Below are 20018 nucleotides of genomic sequence, written 5' to 3' on the forward strand. Positions count from 1 at the left end.
GTTTCCTCCACTCCCGGGAGGCAGCTGCAGTTAAGTGAAACCCCTCTGGGACCTTCCCCAGAGGAAGTCCTCCCTGCAAAGGAATTGGCCGTGGCTAATTCCTGCTCTTTCCTCATCACTGTCACTGTCACAGATAGACAAGGCAATGACAGGAGACAGACATGGTCACCCATGCCCTCCCCAAGTCCCCTAGAAATGCCAGAACATCCTAAGTGGTCCCCAGCTTGGCCCCCTTACCCACCTTGGCCTTTATGATGGTGCAGTGCAGGGAGCTGTTGTCCTGGTCGTAGAGAAGGCTGAACTCCAGGGCACCCAGGGTGGCTGAAGAAGACAGAGGCAGGTACCAAGAGGACATTAATTCATTCAACAAACATTTCCTGAGCACTTACCGTGTGCCCAGTCTGGGCTAGCCATTGAGCCTACAGAGGAGAGGAAGACTCAGTCCCTCTGGACTCCCCATCCTGGTAGGCCCTCCTCTTCTTTGGAGCCCTCAGCACACCTGTGATCAGTTAATCATTTGTGCAATTGCCTAGTTAATGATTTCCATCTGCTAGGTTGAGAGTCCCATGAGGGCAAGGCTGTGACTGCCCTGTTCACTGCTATGTCCCCGCTGGGCACAATGCAGGGCACACAGTTTGTGCTCACTTACTTGCTGAAGGAATAAATGAGTCTCAGCATTTGCTGTTGCCTCTGTCTGGAATGCTCTCTCTCTAGATCCTCACATGGCTGGTGCCTTCTCATTATCCACATCACAGCTTAAATGTCACCTCCTCAGAGAAACCCTCCCTGATTGCTCCATCTAAAGCAGCCACCCTCATGGCCATTCGCCCTATTTTATTTCCTTCACGGTGCTCTGTCTTTATTTGAAATGAACTCATTGGTATGTTTCTCTCCACTAAAATATTAGTCCCATTAGATCAGCCATCTTGTCTGTTATTTTTTTTTTCTTTTTTTGCCATGGTAACCCTAGCACTTAGAATAGTTTGGGGGCACCTCGTAGGTGCTCAATAAATACTTGTCAAATATAGAGATGAGTGAGGGAGGGAGTTGAATACAGAGACAGGCTTGTTATAAATCACTAGGGACAGCTCCTAACAGGGACATACACCAGCTGGGAGGGACCTTCTAGGCTTGGCAGGTCAGCAAAGAGACACTTAAGGCAGATGGAAGGAGCAGTGGCCACTGCTCCAGGCAGAAGGACCAGGATGTGGAAAGCCAGGAAGGTGGGATAGACATGGTGCATTTCCAGGGCAGAAACAGCCCCCAGCCAGCGAGGTGGGAGTAGGCTCCTCAGACTCCTTTCCCCTGAGCCTGCAGACTCATGACCCCTGCGAGAGACAGGACAGCTGATATTCCCTCCAGGTCTGGCCTCTGGCCTGCTGCAGCAATGAGACTGTCAGTCCCTCCACTCACTGGCCATATGAACTTGGACAAGTCCCTGAACCTCTCCGAGGCTCTGTCTCCTTATTTGTGAAATTGGAATAGGAAAAGCAACTATTCCCAGGCTCACTGGGATCATTAAATTGAGCATGTGCTCGTAACACAATTAGAAAAGTGCCCGGCACAAAATAAGGGCTCAACAACTGTTGACTATTATTACTTCAGATGTGCATGTCATATAATAATAATTCCTCACGTGTGTTTCGCACTATATAATAATGATTTCTGGTTTATGAAGCCCTTTCTCAGCAGGTACCTCAGTTTACGACCCCTCAGCCCTGCATGGGAGGTGGTATTTGCTTTCCCTTTTACAACGAGGGGAGGTGACGCGATGGGCCAAAGCCATCCCGCCGATTACAGCCCTTGGTCCATTTCTTCTGAGTGGGTCCAGTCTCCCCATCTGACCAGGAGCTCTTAGAACGTTCCCCCAACCCCACAGCATGCATCAGGTCCAGACACAACCCATCCATGCTTCCCTGCAGCTCACAAAGGCCACCCCAGCTCTCCCCTGCTGCTCCCAGCCACACCCAGGAGAAGTGCCACTGGTGTGTGTGTGTGTGGCACAGAGCAGGCACTTTATAAATCATTGAATGGATGGATGCAAGAGGAAGTGTCACAAATTTTAAAGTCATGGTTAAAAAATGACTTTTAGAAGACACACACCAAAGAGCCTGGGAAACAGCTGAAATAGATTTCTGTCTATACATACGCCTGGGAGTGGGGCTGCTGAGTCGCGTGATAGTCTGTGGCGCCACCCAATAGAACTTTGTGAATATAGTTGAATCGCACTCTTAAAAAATTATGTAAATGGTTAACGTTGATGTCATGTGTCTTTTACAACAATGAAAAAATAGATGCGCTTATACTTTAGAAAGCTGATGTCATTTTGTGAGTTTAGTAACACGAATTTGTATTTTTATAACTTGGTAAATATGTTTATTAGGTTTGGCATATTGGGGGGCTGGGGATGTCCAGAGCTGTCCCCAGAGCCATTCCTATTTCCCTGGGGGCGACCGCTGAAGTGACTTTTCCAGCCATCCCTCCGTTACGCGTCACCTACTTGCTTCATCTGAATCATAGCTGTTGGCTTCCTCCTCCTCCTCCTCCTCCGCTGGGCGTGGGGGCTGGCGGGCTGGGACCACGGCTGGCTGGGGAGCAGCAGCAGACGCTTGGGAATAGGGACCCAGTGGGTGGCCCGCTTGGTCCTCCCTGGCTCCAACTGCCGAATAGCCCCCAACTCCCCCCGCTCTCTCCTCTCGTGGTGGGGCGGTGGCCCCTGTATAGGCGGGGTCACTCAGAGCCACCTCTGCAGGGGAGATGGGGAGAAGGTGGGAAAGAGGCAGCTGAGTCCCTGTGTCATAACGACAGCAGTGACAAATGCTGCAGCATTACCGCGAGTGACGGGCACCTGCTGTGTACCAGGTGCTTGGCGAGCTTTGTGCCAGAATCACCCACTGCCCTGCAATGGGGGACTGTCACTTCCAGTGGACGGGGGGCCACATCATGCCGTTCACCGGTTCTCAGAATGTTGCCTCTGTCAAAGCCACCCAAGGAAGGCTTGCAAAAATGCAGGTTCCCAGGCTCCATCTAGAATCTGCAGGCCCTGTGGTGGGGCCTTGGAATCTATGTCTTATAACAAGTTCCATGAGCAAAACAGACCTCACTGAGAGCCCTCACTGGTATGGGCTCTGAAGCCAGACAGCCTGGATTTGAATCTCAGCTGGAGCAAGATTACTTATCTCTGGGCCTCAGTTTTCTCACCTGTAAGATGGGAATTTTAAGACCTGAAGGTGCTCAAATAGTATCAGCTATCATTTAAAAAATTTCCTAGTATGTGCACAGCACTTAGCACAGTAGCTGGTGCATTAGAAAGCAATGAATCTGTTGTAGTGATTGGTGCTGCTGCATATATATCATGTGTAATAATCACTGTCACTCGGTGTGGTCTTCATACACTGCAGGCCACGTGCTAAGGTGTTCCATGTATTGGTTTTACTTAATCCTCCCAGCAACTCTGTGAGGTAGGTCCTTGGATTATTCTCCTTTTAGAGATAAGGAAGCTGAGGCTCTGGCAAGTTAAGTGACTTGCCCAGGGTCACACAGCTGGGAAGTAAAGAAGCAGTGATTTGAATGCAGGCAGCTTGTACTCTTAATCACTGTATGTATTGTCATTTTCTATCTATCTAATCTTAGTACAGACTCCCTAGAGTTTTAGAATTAGGGAATTCCCTTAGAGCTCATCAGATAGGTCTCAGGATGCAGAATGGGCCAATGTCTGGCAGCCTCTGCTCTCTCTCTCTCTCTCTCTCAGTCAGTGGAAGAGGTGGTCACCTGCGCAGGCACAGAAAGAGGCGAACACTTGCCTGGTCTCTGATCTGAAAAACGTCCTGCTGGCCCGGGACTGGGTCTGCTGCCTCCTGGGGGTCCTGAGTGGGGCAAAGAGAGAAAGAAGTTTGGAATAGAGAAGGCGGCATCATTTGGGTATTTGCCCTGAGGCCCCCTCGTTTCACAGGTGTGGACACAGGCCCAGGGGCAGCAGGTGATGTGCAGAGGTACCCAGGGTTGCAGGAACAGTCCCATTGGGGGATTCTGGTGTTGGAAAGCCCTGGCTTCAAGCCCAAATCCTTCCATTCTGGGCCTCAGCTTCCTCCTCTGCGAAGTGGGGATGAGCAGGTATTACCTGCTCTTCATGTTTTGTTGGCTGTTATGAGGTCGACAAACAAATGGAGCAAGAATCGCTTGCAAGGTAACGGGCAAGTCCAGGCTTTGAGTCCACCGTTATTACGGGGTCATTACTGGTCCAGAGGATTCTATACAACTACATTTCCGAAGCTTGGGATGTGGGGGAGAGCCACAGGGATGGGGCATGAAATAACATCCAATGACAGAGTGAGAAAGTCATTCTGGGTTCCCATTGCCTTTCCACACTGATCCCGTCATGGGAAAAGTCTCATCTAGGTGCTACTTTAACACTTCTCTAACCTTTGTAAATGTCCCTTTTGAGCAAAAGAGGACAGGCCTCAGGCTCCGAACCTTCAGCAGGCCAGTGTACTGAGAATGTCATTGCACCTGCAATGTATTTTCAGTACATTAATTTTTATAACAGCCCCCCACAATAGGTCGAATGGTGTTCTCCAAAAAAAATGTTCAAGTCCTAACCCCCAGTCCCTGTGAATGTGAATATTTGATCATCTTTGCAGGTGATCAAGTTAAGATGATGTCATTAGGGTGAGCCCTAATCCAATATGACTATGCCCTTATAAAGAGGGGAAATCTGGACACACAGGGACCCATGCATAGAAGGAAGATGATGTGAAGACACATCCACAAGCCAAGGAATGCCCGAGGTCCCCAGAAGCAAGAGGAGAGGCTGGGACAGGAAGGAAGGAACCAACCCTGGCTATACCTTGATTTTGGACTTCTGGCTTCTAGAACTGTGGGACAATACATTTCTGTTATTTTAAGCCACCCAGTTTGTGATATTTGTTATGGCTGCCCTAGCAAACTAATATACTCTCTTTTTCTGGTATGGAATACTGGTTTCCCACTTATGCCATTATTATAGGTTTCTTTTAAAATAACAGATTTTAACTGCACCAATTAGGAATTATTTCCATTGTTTTACACAAGCCATATACGTTCAGATTTTCTCACATTACTAATCTCTTTGCCCACCATTTCTTCCTGAATCTCACGTATCTGTCTGAGAACCGTTGCCTTTTCCTTAAAGTCTGAAGTCCTTAAAATTTCCTTGAGTTTATGATAACTTCTCTCAATTATGTTCTTAAAGGAGGTCAATTTGAAGAAAACATTAAGGAAATAAGAGGGCAGATCATAGGTGCATGTGGTAAAAATTGTGAAATTGGAGTGATGATGTCAGAAGGTGGGAAACAGTGAGGGATGAAGTACTGTCACTTCTTGCATTTAGGTAGATATGATGCTACCCTTCCTCCCACCCCCACCAGCTTCCCAGCCTAGAGTATTATTCATTCTAAAGGTCTTCGAAGAGTTTAGGGTTTGGTGGTGGCTGCAGCTTTGCAGAAAGCCCAGCGGGTTCCGCAAGCAAGGGTGGGAGGTATTGGGGTCACAGCTGAGTGACAGCCTGGGCGGGTGGGTGGGTGGCACGTACCTGGCTGCCCAGGCTGGGGGGGCGCTGGACTCTGTATCAAGGCCGGGGTGGGTCTAGAGGCCTGGACTGAGTTGGCCCGTCTCAAACCTGCAGGGGAAAGGAAAGAGCCTGTCATATCGCGCACACACACACTCACACACAGTCAAAGCAGGAAGAAGCCTGGGACCAGTCAGCCGGCATGAGGCATGGTCCTCTGGGTGTGAACTGGATGCAGCCCCCTGACATTTCCAGCTCTTTCAGACCCTCTTCTCCTCCCCTCCATGTGTTCTCTCTTTCCAATACTCAGATGCCCCTGGGCAACTCACTGCAACAACATGGATGTTGAAAAGCTCAGGTTCTGTGACGCTGCTTCCGACATCTGTGACCTTGCACAAATGACCTATCCTCTTTGGGCCTCAGTCTCCTCATCCATCAAATGGGGATAACAGTACTTACCTCATAGGGTTGTGGTGGAGACACAATAATACAATACGTGTAAAATGCTCACAACAGTGCCTGGCATGTAGTAAACACTCAACATCTGGCAGATGTTGATATTACTTTATAATTATTGAAAGACTGTTCTTATCTTCACATGGACCTAGCTTTGCATCCCAGATTTTTCTTTTATAAGCTGTGTGTCTTTGGGCTGGTCACTTACCCTCTCTGAACTGCAGATGCTTCATGGAGGCAACAACTCTACCCACTTGATTAACATTTTTATAAGAACTTATTTCATCTCTACACCCTTTGAGGTGAGTGCTTTATTAGCTCCATTTTACAAATGGGGAAACTGTGGCACAGAGGGGTTAAGGAGCTCACCTAACGTCTCTTGGCTGGTTAGTAGCCGAGCCAGGGTTTGAACTCAGGCATTTGGTCTCCAGAGTCTACCTGAGACTATTAGATGCTACTGCTTCCTGCAGAGCTGCTGGGGGATCAAATGGGGATGATATACACAGCAGTTCCTGGTACTGAGAAAGTATGACATTCCTAGAAGAATACCCTGTCTTCTCTCACCTCACTGGGCTAGGTCCCACCTTTCCTGAATCTAAATATTTTTCACTGGAGAGATGCTTGAATGATCATGACAGAAAGTGCTTTGCCACCTCTGGCTGGGGCTTACAAATTCTTGTCCCAGGGTCCTGCATTAGCACTTCCGTTTGCTTGTTCATCTGGGTCCTTGTTCATCCATCCATCCACCCACCCATCCACCCATCCACCCATCCATCCATCCATCCATCCACTCACTCACACACTCACTCATTCAACAAGTGTTCATTGAATGCCTACCAAGCGCCAATGAATAAATGAAAAAAGCCACTGTTCTCCCCATTCCTTTTGATTCTCCTCATCCAGGAAGCCTGTCTGGATTTGCCCATCTCTCTCACCTGCTGAGCCCCGGCTGGGGTCACCAGCAGCTCCGCCGTGGCTCTGGTCCCAGCTCTCTGAGTCCCGGCTAGATGAGCTCATTCGTGCCTCGGAGGCCCTGCGCACAGGAGGCCCATAGCTTCCTTGCCCAGGAGCAGAGGCCAGGTCAGGGCCTGAAAGGAAAAGCATGAATTGAAGGGAGAAAAGGCAATGGAGGAATGGGGAAAAGGACTCCTGTCTCAAAAGTAGAAGACAGAGTTGGCAGAACCCACCTGTCTTCTGACCTGGGCCCCTCCTGTCATCAGAGTCACCTGGAGAGAGAGAAAGCTGATGAGGAGTATGTATTGGGTTGGCCAAGATGTTCACTTGGGTTTTTCTGTAACATCCTATGGAAAAACCCAAATGAACTTTTTGGCAAATCCCCAATATTTGATGTTTTCTGGAGAGCTGACACTTAAGGAGCTCACAAAAGGGCCCATCCACCATTCCCAAGAAACTTAAAAAAAAAAATTAAAACTTTCTTTTCCCAACTTCCCCTTTGATATAGAGCCTGTCTACACATTTCACATTATTTCCATTGCAAACAAATTGGGATCATGGGCTACGTACTGTTTCTAGAATGTGCTTTGTTCACTTAATTTGAATTTCCCCAGAACTCACCAAGCATGCTCCAACCTCAAACCCTTCTCACACGGTATTTCCGAAGATTCTATGAGCCCTCTTTATCACCTTGGTCAGGTTTCTCCCCAGATATCATCTCTCAGACAGCCCTTCTCTGGCCATTCTGTCCAACATGAAGCCTCTATCCCCTCTACCTGTTTCATTTTTCTTCCTGGCACTTATCACTACCTGACATTACGTTGTATTTGCATTTGCTGTTTGTTGAGCATCTGTTTCCCCCACTAGAATTTTAATTGCATGAGAACATGGATCTTATCTGTTCCATTCACTGATTCCCTGGGGCATAGAACAGAGCCTGGAACTCACTAGGTGTTCCGTAACTGTTCATTAAGAGAATATTGAAAGCTCATATCATGGGTATAATTCCAAATCTACAATATACATTTACATCATTCAATCTTTTAAAAATATTTATTTATTTATTTTCTTTCTTTTTTTTTTTTTGGCTGCATCAGGTCTTAGTTGCAGTACACGGGATCTTTCGTTGCAGCACGCGGGCTTCTCTCTAGTTGCGACATGTGGGTTCTCTCTCTCTAGTTGTGGTGCGCAGGCTCCAGGGCGCATGGGCTCTGTAGTTTGCGGCACACGGGTTCTCTTGTTGAGGCACATGGGCTCAGTAGTTGTGGTGCACAGGCTTAGTTGCCCCATGGCATGTGGGATCTTCGTTCCCCTACTGGGGATCGAACCTGCGTTCCCTGCATTGGAAGGCGGATTCTTTACCACTGGACCACCAGGGAAGTCCCTACATCATTCAATTTTAAAAGATGCTTAATACACCATGGTGTGGAAATACCATAATCTATTCAACAATTACCCCGTTAATGAACGCTTGGTTTTTTCCAGTATTTTTGCTACCATAAACAATGATGCAATAAATACGATTATACATATGTCTTTTATATGGGTACTTTTCTTGCTGTTAAATATATTCCCAGAGGGGGACTGTTGGATCAAATAGTATATACACTTCAAATTTTAATAACCTCTGCCATATTACTTTTCAAGAGGCTGGAGGTGACTTATAGTCTTACCAACAGTTTATACCATCATTTCTCCACATATTCACCAGCACTAGATGTTATTGCCAATAACTGTTTAGGAGTTGCTATGCAATGCAGGTGATGTTACTTCCTTCCAATGAGGTGAATATTTTCAGAGTCATTTGTTTTGACTAGAGTTTATATAATAAGCTAATTCATACCATTTATGTGTGTGAGTGTGCGTGTCTGTGTATAGGTGATTAACATTATGTACTATTGGCCAACATTTACTAAGTGCTGCACTCTGCAAAGTACTGTACACGTACAGGCGTGCCTTGGAGATACTGTAGGTTCAGTTCCAAACCACTGCCATGAAGCGAATATCACAAAAAAAGTGAGTCACATGAACTTTTTCCCACTGCGTATAAAAGTTATGTTTACCCTGTACTGTAGTCTATTAAGTGTGAAACAGCATTATGCCTTAAAAATGCACATACCTTAATTTAAAATATTTTATTGTGAAAAAAAAGCCAAAACAATTACAATAGTAACATTGAAGATCACCGATCACAGATCACCATAACAAATATAATAATAATGAAAAAGTTTGAAATACTGTGAGAATTACCAAAATGTGACACAGAGAGACAAAGTGAGCAGGAAAAATGGCACCGACAGACTTGCTTGATGCAGGGTTGCCACAAACCTTCAGTTTATAAAAAATTGCAGTGACTATGAAGTGCAATAAAACAAAGTGTAATAAAATGGTATTTTATTGTTGCCTGTAGTATGCTACAGGTATGCCTGTAGCATCTCATTTAATCTTCAAAATAACCCAGTGAGTTATTAATCTCATTTTATAGATGAGGAAAGAGTTTTAGAGAGGTTAGGTCACTCATCCAAGCTCACATGACTTGTAAGTGGCAGAGCTGGAATTCAAACTCAGGTCTTCCTGGGCTCCCATGTTCAAGATCTTGACAGTAAAGCTACGCAGTCTTCTCAGCCTAGAGGGAGTAATGTTTAACCAGGAAGAAAGATGTTCTAGAGGTGGAAACGTGGGGCTTCTCAGGGATGCAGTATAGGTTGACAATTTGATGAGTCTCTGCAAGGAGCAGAAATTGCTGATGGCTTGCCAGGATGAAAGTATTTGTTGAGTGCCTTTTGACTGCCAGACGCTGTAGCGGGCACCTTGAGAAGTTATAGTTGGACACTTCCATTTTTGAGACCTTCAACTATAACCTTCCTTTTAGAAGCACTGACTGCGCTCAACTCTAGAATTGTCATTCAGACCAGATTTTATCACTTAGTTAATTGAAAGTATCGCAAGGGCTTTATCTGGTCAGTCTTAGTGGCCTTAATATATTAAAATGTGTTTTCATTGGGGTCATATTTTTTCTTTTTATTGCTTTGCCTCTCCCTTTTTTACCATCATTTTAATAATTAATAATAATACTTAGATAATAGTGGTAATGTCCAGAGTAGTGGTAATTTTCTTTTACTAATTTCCTTGCTATTCGTCTTTCATTTTTAATCAGGAGCAAAGAAGGCCTTCTCAGCAAGCCCCCTTTCCCCCGCCCCCCAGACTCCAGCGTGTATTTTGACGTTGGGAGTCTTTCTCAGTTCCTAATTTTGATTTCCACCTCTGTTATACCTCTCAATACTCCATCAGGGATGACAACAAAGTCTTTTGGCAGCCTGGCATTGCTGGAGAGTTCCCTGAACTACCTTTTTGATAAAGGTTTGTGATGAGCTGTGAAGGAGACACAGGGGACCTAGACCCAAGCCCAGAGGCTGGCTGTCCACCAACTGGGTAGAAACACAAACATGATGTCAGGGCACCCTTCAGGTAGACCAGTTAGCCAAGACCCGTCCTTGGTTCTGAAAGGAGAAGCTGTATTTTCCTACCTCGAGTTGGAGCCCGGGCAGGGTGTTTGGGCTCAGGGGTGGGCTGCTCAGGAGCAGCGGGCTCACTGGCTGGCTGCTGGGGCTTGGTCTTCTTTATGGGCATAGGCTGTGGGAGGACCTGTTTGGGGAAGCCCTTGAAGAACCATGCTCCAGAGCGCTTCCACACCTGGGGGAGGAGAGGTAGAACATGAAGACACGACAGCCAAGCCCTATTGCTCCTGCCTTCACGAGAGCCAATTTTTCACTTTTCTCCCTGCTCACAGAGCACTGACACAATAGGCAGTGCATTTTCTCACCAGTACACAGCTTTCACAAATCTTATTTGATTCACACAATATCCCTGAACACTCAATAGAGAATAACCAACCTCTTGATGGAAACAGTTGAATATCAGAAAGGTTATGAACAGGTATAAAGTTACACAGCCAGAGAGTGGACTGACACCAAGTCTCCCACCTCTTAAATGTGCTGTGCTCCCTACTACACTGGCTGCTGTAAAGACGATGATCCACATACATCCTCCCCAAGACCTCTGGCCTTCTTCCCTGCCTTGTGGATTAGCGTTCCACCTGGGGCAGTGTGTTGGACATCTTCTGTTGCCCCTTCAGATTGGTTCTACATCTTTTTTCACCCTGCTCTGCGCCCCAGGAAGCTGACCAGTAAGGACTACAGTAACTGGAATTTCTTGATCTCTACCTTCCAGGTGGATCTGGTCAAGGAGAGCATCAGTGGGGGATCGGCAGAAAGAAGATAGTGAGGTCAGGGTACTGAGTCCCTTGGCTCCCTCCTTGCTAGGCAGGCAGTGGCTACATTCCTGCTGGTTGATACCCAGTGTCCAGTCTGGTAACTGCTCCCTCCTCCACTCCTTCAGTCTCAGGAGTGGTATCAGCAACCCTGCTATTGCTGGTGCTGCGAGCTTCACCACGCCTCGCTGATCTTCCTTATCCAAGCCCAGACCCTTGCAAACAGCACCTTTATCAAAGCCTCCTTGATAATCCTGACGGACTGTGCCATCTGTTCTCCCAGGACCCTGACTGATATTGAGGGAAATATGGTCCTTGCAACAGTCTCCAAGGCAGGAATCTGCTGCAGAAGATGAGTGATGAAGAAATTGAGAAAAGGCGAAGGGAGTTAATTGGGACAAAGTGGGTAATAAAAAGCAAGCCTAGGTAAGAGAAAGATTCCATGAGAGAAAAAAACAGAGATAGAGTGAAGACAGTGCAGAGGAAGAAGTGTGAAGGGTGAGAGGCAAAGAGAGAAAGAAGAAAAGGCAGAGGAGATAAGGATGAAAGGGAAAAAAGAGCTCTGAGGAGGAGAGTACAGACGGCCCTCAACTTACAATGGTTTTCTTATGATATTTTTGAATTTACAGTGTTGCAAAATCGATATGCATTCAGTAAAAACCATACTTCAAATTTTTATTTTTATTTTTTATTTTTTGCCACACCATGCAGTATGCAGGATCTTAGTTCCCTGACCAGGGATCGAACCCACTCCCCCTGCAGTGGAAGCTCGGAGTCTTAACCACTGGACTGCCATGGAAGTCCTTTTCGAATTTTGAATTTTGATCTTTTCCCGGGCTAGCAATACTCGATCGGATACTGTCTCGTGATGTTGACCAGGGGCAGGGAGCCACAGCTCCCAGTCAGCCACACGATCACGATGGGAAACAGCTGATACACTGACGATGATTCTGTACCCATGCAGCTATTCTTTTTGTGTGTGTGTGTGGTACGCGGGCCTCTCACTGTTGTGGCCTCTCCCGTTGTGGAGCACAGGCTCCGGACGCGCAGGCTCAGCGGCCATGGCTCACGGGCCCAGCCGCTCCACGGCATGTGGGATCTTCCCGGACCGGGGCACGAACCTGTGTCCCCTGCATCGGCAGGCAGACTCTCAACCACTGCGCCACCAGCGAAGCCCCTCTTTCTTCTTTTTTTTTTTTTTTAACCTTCAGTACAGTATTCAATAAATTATAGGAGATACTCAACACTTATTATAAAATGGGCTTTGCCTTAGATGATTTTGCCCAGCTGTCGGCTAATGTAAATGCCCTGGGCATATTTAAGGTAGGCTAGGCTATGACGTTCACTAGGTTAGGTGTATTAAATGCATTTTCCACTTAACGATGTGTTTATCGGGACGCAACCCCATTGTAAGTTGAGGAAGATCTGTACAGGGAAAGAAAAGAAAATGAGGGAAAGTGTGAGACAAGAAGTGAAGTAGAGGGAAAGAGAAGGTGGCAGTAGGGGAAGACCCAGAAGATGAGAAATGGGGAGTAGGGAATAATGGATGTCAGAGGGCAATGAATAAGAGAGCAGGGAGGGAGAGAAGGAAAAGTCACAGAAGGGAGAGGTGAGAAAAGAAATTCATTCAAATACTGTGTCCTGCCAGTGTTCACAGCTGAGCTGGTTCCTTTTATACCAATCCCTTAAGACATGTGCCTGAACAGGTTCCCCAGCCCCCCAACTGCCACCTTACTCCCCTGGTTATAGCAAGGAAGGGGGAACCGTACAAAGGAGGGAGGATGCTCCAGGAGCTGAATGGGACCAATCCACTCACCTCTCTCTGCTCGATGCAGATTTTGCAGAGCCACACAGGGTGTGGGCGGCTGTTGAAGGTCTCCACCCCACACTTGGTGCAGACATTCTGGGGACAAAACATAGCCCAGTGCACACTCAGATATGCCAGGCTTGGAGCTGCTGGTGATCAGGAGAAGTGGCTGGGAATGGTGGCAATGAAGCCCTATTCTCCCTTGATGGACACAAAGCAATAGAACTCTCCTTTCCTCACGTCCCTTCCATGACCAAGGCCAGTTAGAATAAAGTTCCAATCTGAGTCTTGATTTCTGATAACAAGAACTGGAGTCATTCCCAAGCACGGGATGAAGGGATTCTCCAAGAGTCCCTGTGGGGTTGGAGTTTTCATCATCCATACAAGGGAGATCACTGACATGATTTTTTAATCATGAGAGACTGTATATCCATTTTATTACTTTATTTCTTCTTTCTTTCCCAAATGAATCTGAGACACCCTAGACTATGACTACAGGTTCAACTCCTTATGGAGAAAGATGTTATCTGAGTAAATGCCATGACTATATGATGGAACATTATACTTTTGGCTGAGTTTTCTGGAAGTCAAAACAAATAGGTCACAAAATTCTCACTATCTAGTCAACTACAGAAGGCAAGTTTTTTGGAGTAGATAACCTTTCCCCAATATTCCATTCTAAATGCTAAATGGTACCCCAAGTAGGAGATGCCAAGTGACATTATGGATATCTCCAGCTGGGTCACTCCCCTGAACTCCTTTCCTGGGAATCAGACAGACCCAAGGACAGTTGTATTTCTGTCCTGGAACTGTCAAGTTCAGACAGCTTGAGGAGTGGGTGCAGGGTGGAGAGAGCACAGGGAGACTCCCCTTCAAGAGTGAATGCTTAAGAAGACCAAAGTCTAACTTGGCCTAACTTGGCTAGAGAGGGGCTTTCCAAGTGGCTTGAACTGTGCCCCAGGGTAGAAAATGCTGGGTAGGGCTTCCATGTACACATGTGTCTTCCATGTAGACACAAGCCCAGCATGCTTTTTTTTTTTTGGCCACACTGTGCAGCATGCAGGATCTTAGTTCCCCGACCAGGGATTGAACCCGTGCCCCCTGCAGTGGAAGCGTGGAGTCTTAACCACTGGACCGCCAGGGAATTCCCCCAGCATGCTCTTTAGCCTGACCTATAACTTGCTAAGCCACAACCAGGATACTTGCAGGCTCAACCATAGTTCATGTCCTACTTCAGTCTCCCAAGTTCATCCTGGATGGAGCTGAGCTCCAAGGAGACAGAAGGGTCAGAGTGACTTCTAGGGGAGGAACCAGGATCAGGGTTACCTCGGAATACAGCTGGGCATGGGAGCATCCCAGAAGGAATCATATTCTGGCAACTACCTTTCCCGATCCAAGCTCCATCCCCAAGACCCAAGGCCCCCAAAGGCTGGAGCCCAGGCCTAGCCCCTATGCATGTGATGAGCGGGGAAGCAGGGAAGGGGAGGGCGATGGTACCTTCTTACAGTCCTCACACACTACACAGGCAGAGCCCAGCATCCCCAGCTGTTCTCCACACAGTATGCAGCAGTTCACCCCGTCCCCAGCCACGTTCTTCCTCATGTTCTCCAGATGGTCCACCAGGCGCCTGGAAGCAGAGTCAGGGTTATACGGACCTCACAGGACCAGGGACCACCAGCTTCTCCCTCATTATCTGGCTGATGGTCTTAACCTTCTTTGAGTCATAGACTCTTGAGTATCTGATAATGACTACTGGACCCCTCCCCAGAAAAAGGCACATACATTCTGATATATTTTCAGAACATCACGGAACCCCTCCGACATCCCCAAAGCCCATCTATTCTACCAACTTCAGATTGAGAACCTTATCTAGTCTTTTCTCATGTCACCTCCTCCAGAAACTGTCTTCGGAGGCCCAGATCTGTTTATCTAATTGTCTGTATGACGTCTTCACTTGGGTCTCAAACTTGTGCTTTCAACTGAACTCTTCATCCTGGCTGCTCTTCATCCTCATCCCCAGCAAACCTGCTCCCATTCTCAGGAAACGGCACCACTATCTGCTAACTTGCTTGAACCAGAAACCTAGAGGGTCTTCCTGAACCCCTCCTCCCAGACATTCAATGACCCAACCAAATCCTATCATGTCTAACGCTCTAACACTTCTGGAGTCCACCCATTTCTCTCCGTCTCCACCTCAGCCAAGCCACTGACATCTCTCCCCTGGATGACTAACCCCTTAGTCTCCATGCTTTCATTCATGCCTTCTACAGTCTGTTCTCCCCATCACAGCCTTGGTGATATTCCTAAAACATAAATCTGATCATGGCACTCCCACTTCCCTTTAAAACCTTTAGTTGGTTCTCATTCCATGAGGTTTCCATGACCTTGCGTGGTCTGGCCCCAGATGAAACCCCAAACCTCTTCGCCCTCTTGGTCTTGCTTCAATGTTCTAGCTCAGTGGTTCACTAAGTGTGATGACCAGACCATCAGCATCAGTGTCACCTGGGAACTTGTTAGAAAGGCACATTCTTGGGCCCCACTCCACAACAACCCTAATCAGAGACTCCGGGGGTGGGGCAGCAATCTGTTTAAACAAGCCTTCCAGGGGATTCTGACAAAAGTTTAAGAACCACTGCTCTGGTTACACTGGGCTTCTTTGAGTTCTAGTTCTCCTAATTGCCTCAGCACTTTTGCACATTCTGGTCCTTGTGCCTGGAATGCAGCATTCCCTCATTACACATATTTGTGATCTCCCTCTCTCTCTCACACACACACACACAGACACACACACACTTTTCCTGCCTAGATTCTCCTTATCCTTCATATTCCGGTTAAAATATCACCTCCTCTTAGAAGCCTTCTCCGACCATCCATTTTATTTACTTTTTTGGCAACCCTTCTGCATAGCACTTGTCACATTTGTAAGTAATTGTGGAATTGTCTACATTAAGTAATTAGTTAATTGTGAGTCCATACCTGGCTACCTTCCTAGACTCTGAGCTCCCCTGGGCTGGGGATCTTGTCTGTCCTGTTCCCTGCTGTGTCCTCAGGAACAGAACGGTCCACAGTGAGTGCTCACACATGATGGTCGAACCAATGAATGAATGAACAAATGAATGAATGAAGGAAGGCCACTTCCCAAATTTGTATCCAGCAAAAGCAAGCTGAGTTGAATGTCAAGTGACATACAATAGCAGCTTATACTTACATAGTGTTTATTATGGGCCTGGCATGGTATGAAGTGCTTTGGCACCCAACCCTAAGAGACAGGCACAATTAAGAAGCCATTTTACAACTAAGGCAAGTGAGGCACAAGGAAGCTAAATTACTTGTGCAAGGTCACACAGCTAGGAAGTAACAGAGCTGAAACTGGAAGCCAGGTATCATGTGTATTACACTGGCACTTCTCAAACTTAATGTGCACACAAGTCACACTGGCACCTTGTTAAAACAGATTCTGAAGCATCATGTCTGGGGTGAGGCCTGAGGTGCTACATTCCTAGAAAACTCCCAAGTGATTCCACACGATGCTACTGGCCCAAGGGCACACTCTGAATAGCAAGGCTACACATAATGACTACACCTGTGGGGGCATCCTGCTTCGATCTCAGGTGGGTTGTTTTCGACCCTTCCCACCAGCCTGAAGTCACCTCTTTGCTTTTTCCTCAAACAGAACCTTATTGTTCCTGTTCCAGCCACAGCCAGTGGACCCAGATGGAGCCGGACCCTGCCCACCCCCTCCACGCACTGGCTCTCAGCTGTGGACATCAGCTGTGGGTATCACAGGCTCCAGAAAGTCCCTGGCAGACCTGCTGGCCGCCACCTGATGCTGACTCTCCCCACAGGTCCTCCTCGCTCCTGCCATCCCCTCAAAGCATGCTACTCGCTGTGCTATAAACAGCAGCTTCTCCCTCTGTGTTCCATTCAACAGAGGAGCCCAAAGCAGCCTGTAGGCTCTAGCGCCTGCTGTGACCCAGATTGGACAGAGCTGCTTTGAGAGGCAGGATGTGCAGAACCAAAGGCAGCACGCTCTTCTCTTCCTCCTCCTCCTCTTCCCCTACCCCAACCCTCCCCACATTTTTCCCTAGAAATTGCTTTTATAGGATGATGGGAGGCAGCACAAACCAGGAGCGCCCAGTCCTCAGTCTCAGAACACCAGCAGCCAGTGTCTGCTGAGCAATTTCAATGTGCCAGGCACAGAGATAAGCACCCCACATGGATTTTCTTAATGAATCCTTCCAGCAGCACTATAAGCTAAAGACTATTCTTGTCCCCATTTTCCAAATGAGAAAAGTGAAGCACAGAGAGGTTAAGTGAGGTATCCAAGTCACACAGCGGGGAGGTGGAGAAAGCCTGGGCTCAGACCCAGGCAGTCTGGCTCTCGAGTGCCTGTTGTTCTTCTTCTTTTAAAAAAAATTAATTTTTATTGGAATATAGTTGCTTTACAATGTTGTGTTGGTTTCTGCTGTACAGCAAAATGAATCAGCTATAGTTCCTGTTCTTAATCAGACCTCACTGCCACTACTGCCAAGCAGAGCCATGGGGACCTTCTTGAACAGTCCAACCTCCACCCTGCTCAATTCCCCTGCCTTGCCCACACCAAGGGACCCTCCATCATCGGTAGGAACCAAGTTGCACACGTGCAGTCACCCCAGCTGCTTCTATCTCACCTGCCTCTGACTTCTCAGAGGTCGGGACAAGACACCCAACAGCTGTGCCATCATCTTGTTCCCCTAAAGAATCCTCAACATAGGGTTGAGAAATCTGGATTTTAGCCCTGAATTTTGCCTCTCTGGGCCTCAGTTTCCTCATCTGTAAAAGGGAAGGTGTTGGGCTAAATTGGTGGTTGTCAAATTGTGCTTTATGGCACCCCAGGGGTTCTTTAGAGACCATTTTGGGGCCACCCACTATAGAGGTATGGCGGGAGTGATTCTGAGGAACCAAAAAACCCCATTTCGTCCAGAGCATGTCTGCATTTATCTCTTTCATTTGTTTGAGCTGTTGAATTAGATTTCCTTTGGAAAGTTGATTCCATTGTTTAAAGAAACAGTTTGAAGTCATCTGGAGCAGATGAATTTCAGGTTGCCTTTCAATGCCACAGAATTATGAGACAGTGAGGTAAGCTAACGGAGGCGGGGGATGGAAATTGCACAGTGATAAATATTTTCTTTTTCTCTCTTTTTTTGGCACACACCTTTGTTCTCACCTATTTTCTCCTTCATGGACTGACCTAGCCAGAAAGTGGTTAGATTTTGTTCTTCTCACTCTATCAGTGGGGGTCCCAAGGCACAGAGTCACTTGGGTCACTCAGCCTGGGCTAGAATCTCGTTCTCTGTGTCAGTAAACTACCTTTGCTTTCCTTGGAGTCCCCTCATGGCCTTCTGCCTCAAGTCAAGCTTTGCCCACCCAGCTCAGGAAGAGAGCATGGGATAGATGACCCAATTCTAAACTGCAGTGTACTTTGCTCAGGAAACCTACGAGGCTTACTTGTCTCCTCTTGGAAAATAAGGGTGTGGAGTCACCCACCTCTTGCAAACCCACACTCTAGCATCCCTACCAAGATGCCTGTTCCTTCCACCATTCGATCCTCAACTCCAAAAGCCCCCATTAACACGCATTGTACAGGGAGCGTCTCATTAGCTTCTATCAGTGGCTGCAAATGGCATGGAAAAACAACAGATTGAAGATCATTATTCACATCTCTCAGCGTAGAGACCCTTGTTACTTGTGAATTCAGTCCAGACCAATAAAGAGAGAAGGAAGTGGAGTGGGGATGGGCAGACCTTCCTTCTCTGCTCAAAGATCAGGATGAGCGGGGGGTTCCTGGAGCCCGCCCTTTTGGACATCCTCTCTGCAGCCCCGAATACTAGGGCCTCAACAGGGAGGGCCCCAACAGCCAAGTAGCATAAACTTGGAAATAAAACTTTGCGGGAAGTTAAGTCCAAATTATGTCATGGCAGACCATGAGTCACAGATGGGTCTTTATCCTGGTGATAAAACATTTCAGTTTCTTCACCCCATAAGGAATGTTTGTTGTTACCAGTCTTGGCAGGAGAGACCTATGTGCATTACGAAAGATGCCGGCAACCCTCAACCCATGTTAATGACCCAGAAAGAATTTTTTTAAAATACCAATGCCTGGGGCCCCAGCTCTAAAACTTCTCAGCTATGGATCTGGTTACGCCCGGATACCAGCATTTCAGCATGCAGTCCTGTTGAGAGCCACGGCATGGGGGGATGTTTCCAAAATGTATGGTCCATCTAGATCACCTGGGGAGAGTGTTCAACATTCAGACAATGATTCTATGGGACTGGGGTGTGTCCAGAGTGTGTGCATTTTGAAGTGACTCCCTATACGATCCTGATGCTGGTGAATTCCTGGCCACACTTTGAGAAATGCTTCAGTAAGGAAGGAAGCAGTGGGAGAAATCACATGAGAAAATCCTCTCCTTATTATGTTAAGTGGGGGAAAAAACCCCCAAACCCAGGATGTAGAGTTGTGATCATGATATGAGGTTGGGTTTGGAACATGCTCATCTGAATATCTTCACGGTGTGCACTGGACAAAAAAAAAATTAGAAAGGAAACACACCGACATATTCACAGGGATTATCACCAGGTGGTGGGATTATGAGTAATTTTAATTTCCTTCTATAAAGCTTCTGCTACCCCCTTTCCTAAAGCACCAATTATCTGGACTCCTCATACTTTCTTAACTTTCTACAAGAAACATGCGTTACGTTACATTAGACAATAAAGTGCATTTCTGAAGACAGAGAACATGTAAGCCAAGGGTTAAAAGTCATGGCTTTGAATCCTACCTCTTATCCAGTCAATGACCTTGAAAAGGCTTTGTTCTCTGCGTGCCCTCTTCCCAGACAATAATGTGAGGGGTTAGATGAGACGCACCTCAAGCTTCCTGCCATGGGCAACATTCAGGGATTCTCAGATGCTGAGGCTGAAACATCAAGATCTCCCCTTGTGTT

At 47.0% G+C, this 20018-nt stretch overlaps 1 protein-coding gene across 2 annotated transcripts in view; it reads right to left on the bottom strand.

Annotated features, from left to right (window-relative positions):
• RPH3A (rabphilin 3A) overlaps positions 1-20018 on the bottom strand; it is a 62707-nt gene that overhangs the window by 18194 nt on the left and 24495 nt on the right. For both annotated transcript variants that reach the window (XM_089894530.1, XM_022550795.3), the window contains 9 exons: positions 14530-14659; positions 13042-13128; positions 10483-10648; positions 7189-7227; positions 6937-7089; positions 5570-5656; positions 3804-3866; positions 2501-2746; positions 242-321 (listed from right to left, as the gene is read on the bottom strand). In XM_089894530.1, coding sequence (XP_089750656.1) covers positions 242-321; positions 2501-2746; positions 3804-3866; positions 5570-5656; positions 6937-7089; positions 7189-7227; positions 10483-10648; positions 13042-13128; positions 14530-14659 — 1051 coding nt within the window. The remainder of the gene's footprint in view (positions 1-241; positions 322-2500; positions 2747-3803; positions 3867-5569; positions 5657-6936; positions 7090-7188; positions 7228-10482; positions 10649-13041; positions 13129-14529; positions 14660-20018) is intronic.

Source organism: Delphinapterus leucas, chromosome 14 (assembly GCF_059928025.1).
Source record: "Delphinapterus leucas isolate spDelLeu-1000000601 "Yukka" chromosome 14, BTC_Dleu_Yukka2, whole genome shotgun sequence".
NCBI classification, from domain to species: Eukaryota; Metazoa; Chordata; class Mammalia; order Artiodactyla; family Monodontidae; genus Delphinapterus; species Delphinapterus leucas.